The sequence below is a fragment of the Cibotium barometz genome, chromosome 21, assembly GCF_041138505.1.
Source record: "Cibotium barometz isolate CiBa-2024 chromosome 21, ASM4113850v1, whole genome shotgun sequence".
NCBI lineage: Eukaryota > Viridiplantae > Streptophyta > Polypodiopsida > Cyatheales > Cibotiaceae > Cibotium > Cibotium barometz.
This window is the reverse complement of record NC_141066.1, coordinates 30,031,061-30,039,126: the sequence shown is the minus strand read 5'-3', so window position 1 is coordinate 30,039,126 and position 8,066 is coordinate 30,031,061. Positions and strand designations below refer to the sequence as shown.

Genomic DNA, 8,066 nt, shown 5'->3' with positions numbered 1-8,066 from the left:
AAAGTGTAATAAACTTTCTCCGAGATATTGTGGTCCTTTTAAAATCCTTAAGAAGATTGGGGACGTAGCATATAAACTTGAGTTACCGGAGAGTTCTCAAGTCCATCCTGTCTTCCATGTCAGTAAACTGAAGAAATCAGTTCACGGGTTAGAGAACGCAGTTTCTCCAGAGATTTTGGTGGACTTGATAGAGCCACCAAAGATACCACATGAACCTGAAAAGATTCTACAGTATCGTGATAGACAGACCCGACATAAAGTGCACCAGGAGGTACTTGTTAAATGGACAGATAGGGATGAGGAGGTAGCTACCTGGGAACGCCGTAGTGCAATTTCCAAAAGGTTTCCCCAGTTTGTTTTCGAGGACGAAAACTCTTCTTAAGGGGGGGGTAATGTCACGTAGGCTATAATGCCTGTGACCGAAGGCGGCAGACCGGATGGCCATATCCGGGGTTCAGTGGGAGAGGACGCCCATGCGGAGTCATGGGCGGCCAGGCTAGTGTGGACGGCAGGCCACACACTATATAGCCTGGGGGATGAGGGGCAATCCTCATTCTTCCTCTATGCCTGGGCGGTGAGCCAGAGGCCGTCCCCTCTCGTGGTAACGCCCGTAGTGGCGTTACGGATATCTAACAATTATACAACACACAGACACACACACATACATGCACATAGATATATATTTCTATACATATATATATATGTGTGTGTATGCATTTACATATATATATATATGTACACACACACACACACACACACATGTATATATTTGTACGTACGTATGTATAAATGTACATAAAAAACACACATACATGTATACACACATACACATATATATATATTTTTATTTAATTTAATTTAATTTATATTTTATCAAAAGCTATTTTTTATTCTCTATCTCTTGCTCTATTTCTCTCTTTTCACCCTCTCCCTCTTTGCACCGCTCTCTCTCTCTCTCTCTCTCTCTCTCTGCCTGCCCCATCTCACTCTCTCTCAAGCACACACATAGATGCAAATGTACGCACACGCATGCACTCTCCCTCTCACACATACATACACACATGTAAACACCCGCACATGCACTAATGCAAACACACACTCTCTCCTCCCACATAAACTATCTCACATAGAAATTCTCTCTCTCTCTCTCTCTCGCACAAACACACTCCCTATCTCTTCACACACTCTCACACATAGAAACTCTCTCTCTCTCTCTCTCTCTCTCTCACACACACACACACACACACACACGTGTACACACACACATAAGTTTAATTAATTAAATTTTAATGGTGGGGATGTGTGGTGAGGTTTGTGCACACACTTGCATATGCACACCCTCTCTCACATATACACGCACACACACACACACACACACACACGAACACACAAACACACACACATACATGTACACACTTGCACATGCACTAATGCAAACACACTCTTCCCCCACCACAGCCACACATAGACTTCCATGTTCGTGTCTCTCGCTCTCTTTCTCTCTTTCTCTCTCTCTCTTTCTCTCTTTCTCTCTCTTCCCAATCACACACACACACTCTCTCTTCTCACACACACTCTCCCACATATAGAAGCTCTCTCTCTCTCTCTCTCTCTCTCATACATACACGTACACACACAAACACACACTCTCTTTGTCATGCAGGCATGTACACACTCACATATATGTAAATATATATTATCTATAATATTATGTTTGTGTGTATGTGCATGTGTCTATGTGTACAATGTGTGTACGTGTGTATGTTTGTGTTTGTATGTCTATGTGCGAGTGTGAGCATGTGAATGTGTCTGTGTGTGCATCTTTGTGTCTATGTGTGTGCATGTACACATGTAAATGTGTATGCGTGTGCATTTATGTATACATGGATGTGCATGTCGGTGTGCACACCCATGTGTGCACACGTGTACTTGTGTGTGAGTTTGTGTATGTGTATATATACGTATATACTTATGTGCGTGCATATGCATGTATATGTGTGTGTAAGCTCAAGTGTGCATGAATACATGTACATTCATGTGTGTGCATGTATGTGTGTCTCTCTCACAGAGACAATCTCTTACGCACGCACACACAAACATCCTATCTTCTCACATGTACGCACACACGTGTAATATACCTCACACACACACACCTCTCTTATGCATACACATGCACATGCACATGCACTCTCTTCACACCCCCTCACACACAAAAACACACACATACATCCTCTGTTTCTATCTCTCTTTCTACATATTAGACGATATGTGTGTGTGTATGTGAGAGGGGAGGGGGGATTGCTTTCTAATGTATGATATATACATGCTTACATACCTATAAATACATACATACATAATATATGTGTGTGTATGTGTATTTATCTATGTATGCATTGGTTTTTTATATTCTCTCTCTTACACATGTACATAATATAATATTAGAAGATATATATGTGTGTATATGGAAGGTTGGGTAATTTATGTATTATATATATATATATATATAAGAAACTCATTCAATGAGCAAATGGCTTGATGGTGATAATTAACTGTGAGCCCCAATGCATCTAGGCGTGTGGGAAAGAAACCCCCAAAGAGTGTCTTCTCTTCTGTTTTCTCCTTTTCAAAAATTCTTCCCTCTTCTTTCTCCACGTAAAAAGGGTAGGCACCCTTGCTTTATCTTGTATATAGATAGTAGGCATACTCTTTTTTTTTGTGTGCAAGAAGTAAAACACTCTTTTTGGTTTTCACTTCCCCTTTTTGAGAGGAAGGGGTGGGGGAGAGATTAAACCCACGTTACAGAGGAGGAAAGATCCACCTCTCCACTACTATGTCCATGAGCATCAGCATAGTGGCACCTCCGTGTTGAGAGAGAAGGTTTTTTACCATTTGGGTGAAATGTTTTGCCTTTGGCACACTACATAGAGGTCCGCCGTCCCTTTTTAAAAAAAAAAATTTCAGCCACCCGGCGGCGCCAACCTAGAATCTACTCAACCTTCAAAACGGGTGTGTTGTGTGCCACTATACTCAAACTTCAAAATTTACTTTAATATGGATTTGGATGTGGCCCTCTAGGCTCTACGTGTAATCAGATGATTTGGATGTGACGACTTACTCTCCAATAGTGGGTGAGGCGTCCCCGATTTCCCATCACAATCTAGCACGGAACTTCTTCTATGATGTTGTATTTGCTGGCCTTCTTCTATGATGTTGTTCGTGCTGGCCCTATATATATATATATATATATATCCGAGCCAACAGCGCTGAGATGCATTTTATAGATCACAAAACCATATTATAAGGCATCTGCTGCTCTGTACACACAGAGAAATGGGTGATGCAGAGGCTACTAAGGCGCACATACTCGTTATTGGGGGCGGGGTGAATGGTCTCACCACTGCCCTGCGGTTGCTTCAAGACGGGTTTTCAGTCACCATGATCGCCAAGGATTATTACGCCTCCGAGAACAAGCAGCGAATCTTCTCGCACTTGGCAGTTCCTTTCTGGCACTACTGCCCAACAGCGGTCCTCTCTCGCGGGGGTGAGGCTTCCAACAAATTTTTTCCATCAATCGTCACCTTGATCCGAGCAGCTATGAATTTTTTTATTAAAAAAAGAGTTGTGCAGAGCCATACTTTGGAGTATTTTGACATCACTAATTTTTCATGTTTGGATTCTGAACAAGGCTAGAATTTGAAGGTTACAGATACCCTTCCACCAAAGGGGTCAAAACCTTCCCAACAAGAAGGGTAAAACATGATTAGACTCAAGTTTTTGGATATTTTAGTTATATTATTCTCTTCCAATCTTTTCATAAAGAAAAAGCAAGCCTTTCAAAAGGGGGGAAAAAATATATAGGGGCGCCCTTCAAATTCTATTATAGAGGCTTGGGCTGTTGCCTGTTATGAGCATTCATTCTGTTGTCTTGTGTCATTGCCTACAATCTAGTTGATGTCTTTTTAACCTTGCCATCATGCATCTTTAATTTACATTTGAGCCATTTAATTTCGTTTTTAATGTGAGAGCCTAAGCTGTGTGGAGCTTTTGAAATGGGTACGGTATTCATAATTCATCTTCTACTACAAGTTGCCCATAGTAATTTACAATCATTTCACTTCTCCATTGGTGCATATATGTATTGTCTTACATGACATTCGGTCAGAACATAGAATCAGTGATTGCCATGCGGTGTTGTCATGGTCCCCCAGGGTCATCCGAGACCGTGACATACTGAGGATGAAGCTGCGCTAGTTATCAAGTAGTTGAGAAAATCCTAAGAGTTTGATTGGGAACAAGCTAAGTTAACCAACCTTGTGTTTTCATGGTGTACTGATAAATAGGCGATGACAAAGAAGAGAAGTGGCGGTTGGATGCTTACGATGAGTTCATGGAGCTGGCGAAAGACGGTTCCACACCAGGAGTGAGGATGTGCAAGGCCACATTTGTGGTAGAGGATAAGTACAGGGATCAGATCATTGAACTACAAAAGGAGTTCAAAAAGAAGAAGAACAAGGTAAAGAGAGTAACGATTGTGGATGATTGGTCGGAGGTAGCAGACGTAGAGATAAAGCAAGAGGAAATAATGAAGATGTGTAGATTCTCAGACCAAGAAAAGACAGTGGCGTATACCCTAAATGTCCCTGTGATCGACGCCGACCAATACCTATGCCATATAACAAACAAAGTGATTGACCATGCCAGGGCATCTGTTCTGCAGGTGCCCAAAGTGCCCACAGGTCCTCTTAAGGCGGACTGGTTATTAAGCAAATACCAAGCTGACGTTATCGTCGACTGTGATAGCGCAGACGCCCCCACAGATGACAAAGATGTCTCGCTAGTACGCCTTGCTCACTTAAGGTACATCAACCGCTTTCCTGCTCCCATTGGAATTGCTGCTCATCATCATCAGCCCCGGAAGTGGACCGAGATCCTCTGTGTTGTCAAGGAGAAGGAAACATTCTACGTAGCACCTCAGAACAGTAACATTCTGAGTGTGGGCATGATGATGAAAGAGATCACGCCCAGTGAAATTAAGGATGACATGGACGAGATCGACAAGGTGAGGCAGTAGAATAATAAGAACTTTCAGGCCGTGCTTGTTAGATGGGTGGTTTGATTCATGCACCGGGTGATCTTATTTGGCGGCAGGACATGATAGAGAAACGATGCATCTGGGAGGAGTGTGTCCCATGCTTGCAGAAGGCCTACCTAGATTCTCTTTATCCTGTGGCGGTAGGGACTCGTCGACTGGAGAGGGCAGGACGTGGTGCTGAGGTGAGCAAGGATCAACACAGACCGTTCATTATCCACAACTATATTGGACATGGCAGATCAGGTATAAGCAGATGCATGCTTGAGTTGCTAGCTCTCCTCACGTATTGCCTCCACCTCATCTCTATAAATCTTTTTTTTTTGGTCACCTGCAATTTTTGATTTTCTTTTATACTACTGCTCTAGGCTTTTTTCTTGCTGCTGGTGCTGCAAAAGAAGTTTCAAATCTTGTGAACGAGATTCTTAAAAGCGAAGGTACAAGAAGCTGACGACCTTTCTGAAATATGATGGTATTACCCTAGGGTGGAAGAGTTGAGTGTTTTTCCTTCAAGAACATGTTGTCTAGTCCTGCTAACATTTTTTTTTTTTGGGCCTTGCAGACTATTATACCAAGAAACTCAAGGGGCTAAAAGATTCTTTTGAGGAATTGAAAGACACTTGGGCTGATATATGCAAAAGGGACAAAAACAACACTTTAAACAAATTGTTTAACAACGAACCTGACGATGAAGACCAAAAATCAAATGAACAGCAATCAACCGCAGCTCCGTAACATAACAATGCCCAAGAAAATTTATAACCTGGTTAAGTTATGGACAAGTCTTATATTAAAAATATATGTATGTAGCTCTTAATCCTTGCAGATACACATGTACATCTAGATGTATTAGATAGACCTTGTCTATGACCAATGCTTCACATGGGTCGTCTGCTAGTAATATTACATGGTTTTAAATCAAGGGGTTTAGATAGGATGTTTTCACTTGAATACATAATATAATTTATTAGTACACACATCTTTTCTTTTAGTATCTCAGTACGTAAGACTTAATTTTCTAAGTTTTGAAACTCATGCTTCATATGTATATATATATATATATATATGAGGGAATTTAACAAATAGCTGTTTAATCTAATCATATTAGAGACGGTTTTAAATTTGAAATTCAAACATATATGTTACTAGATAAATAACCAATTGTAGGTGAATATAGAAGTCAACAAATATAAGTATATAGGCTTACATGGGTTCTTATAGGATGATCCTCTCTCCTATCTTGAGGAAAATGTGTAAAATCCCTGATGGAAAATTGAAAAAAAAAAATCATACACAAACATTCTATTGATGTTGTGTATTCTTTCATGCACTACAAGGGATCGGGCTCATACCCGCGCTCTTAGCCGCTAAAAATGACTTGTGAAAAAAAGTAGCGGGCCCGTGTATCAGCGCGTGTATCATCGCGGCCAGAGACATGCGTGTAAAACCGCGTGTATAGTACCACTCAGACGCGCGTATACACGGGTGTGTAGCCGCGTTCTTTTCACAGACGCGTTGATACACGCGGCTATACACGCTTTTTCTTATATTAGACGCGCTTATACACGGGTGTATAGCCGCATCCTGTTCAGTTCCAATGTCCCAAACGCGTTTATACCTGCGTCTATACATGCGTTTCTTTAATTTAGATGCGCTTATACACGCATAATTGCCACTTTATACGCATTAATACACGCGTATTTTCCAGGGTATCCGCGTAGATACACGCGAGTTTTAGCAGTTCTGACGCGTTTATACACACGAACAGAGAGCAAAAAGAAAAATCCAGAGAGTGCTATTTGGTGCCTGAATACTGTTCCAGCATTCCAGCACCCAATAGCACTCTCTGGGTTTTTTTTGTGCATTAGACCATCCCATTAGACCATCCACGAAGAACATATGCACGAGGGAGATTAAGACAAGAATGACATGAATGCATACATTGTCATTACACGATTCAAGACAGACATGAATGTAATACTATCGATCAATCAATTCAATATTACTATCAAAATTTCATACATGTATACAAGGGAGTCCATATCTCGAAGTAGCCCATGGCTTGAGTTTACAAAAAAATATATACAATCACATCCTCAATATGGAATGTGATACTATAAGTCTGAGTACTACTCAGACCCAGATGATGACTCGGTGCTCCCTCCATGCTCAGATGAGCTCACATCGGTCGGAATGTCCGAGGAGTAGTGCTCACGTCCACCCTCTGCAGCGGCGGCCGGTGGATCATCAGCAGCTTGTGCCTGTTCAAGTAATATATAGTATATAAGTATATATATATGCAATTCAATAAACCAAAACCATACGTTACGAATTTTCAAGTACCTGTCGACCGTATGGTCTCATGGCCATCTCAAACTGCGCGTCCGTAATACGTCCCTCGGCTCTGAAGATGGCCCACGTGTCACGTCTGCTATGCCGACGAGCATACGCAGTATCGTGGGTTGTGGGCTTCCTCCCCGTAACCCGTCGCTGTATCATAATCAACACAATTTGTAAGATTAAAACAATCATAGAATCAATGAATTAAGTAAACAATCAAATAAAGTGGCAGGATACTTACGAACTCTGCCTCCCATGACTCGACGCCGCCAGATCCGAAATGCGAAGATCCAATGGTCTCCATCTGGATCCGTCGTGCCTCCACATGCTGCCTACTCTTCACGCCACCCTCTGCTCGTTTCTTTGCCTCCTTCCACTCGCGTTTGTGCGCAGTGGCAGGTTTCTCGGCAGGATAGCCACCCGCAGCTACATTTAGCTGGTCATCGTACGCGAGTTTTTTAAGGTGAGATCTTTTATTACTTAAGATCTCCCTTATTCGCGTCCTTCCCCATACATCCGAGAATGTAGCATGTGGGGGATTGGGGTACCGACTATGTACAGCCTCTATCACCTCCCCAACTAATCGGCTATTTTGATCTTTAAATTTAATAAAACAATTTCTATATGAGTTTGATAC

The 8,066-nt window shown here is 41.8% G+C and overlaps 2 protein-coding genes across 2 annotated transcripts; both read left to right on the top strand.

Moving 5' to 3' along the window:
• Positions 1-3,330: 3,330 nt before the first annotated feature.
• LOC147627047 (uncharacterized) lies at positions 3,331-5,071 on the top strand. The gene is made up of 2 exons (XM_086815230.1): positions 3,331-3,541; positions 4,341-5,071. The coding sequence occupies exons 1-2, from the start codon at positions 3,331-3,333 to the stop codon at positions 5,069-5,071; spliced, it is 942 nt and encodes a 313-aa protein (XP_086671356.1).
• Positions 5,072-5,138: 67 nt separating this feature from the next.
• On the top strand, positions 5,139-6,011 carry LOC147627046 (uncharacterized). Its single transcript, XM_086816143.1, has 3 exons — positions 5,139-5,335; positions 5,458-5,526; positions 5,652-6,011. Exons 1-3 carry the CDS (start codon positions 5,152-5,154, stop codon positions 5,822-5,824), a joined length of 426 nt encoding a protein of 141 aa, XP_086672269.1. The 5' UTR covers positions 5,139-5,151; the 3' UTR covers positions 5,825-6,011.
• The last annotated feature ends 2,055 nt before the right edge of the window (positions 6,012-8,066 follow it).

Excerpts from the sequence above, each read along its gene's own strand:
- LOC147627047 (XM_086815230.1), top strand. The coding sequence starts at position 3,331 with ATGGGTGATGCAGAGGCTACTAAGGCGCACATACTCGTTATTGGGGGC. Across the intron at positions 3,542-4,340 it reads AGCGGTCCTCTCTCGCGGGG|GCGATGACAAAGAAGAGAAG; the intron begins GTGAGGCTTCCA and ends ACTGATAAATAG.
- LOC147627046 (XM_086816143.1), top strand. The coding sequence starts at position 5,152 with ATGATAGAGAAACGATGCATCTGGGAGGAGTGTGTCCCATGCTTGCAG. Across the intron at positions 5,336-5,457 it reads TATTGGACATGGCAGATCAG|GCTTTTTTCTTGCTGCTGGT; the intron begins GTATAAGCAGAT and ends CTACTGCTCTAG. Across the intron at positions 5,527-5,651 it reads CGAGATTCTTAAAAGCGAAG|ACTATTATACCAAGAAACTC; the intron begins GTACAAGAAGCT and ends TGGGCCTTGCAG.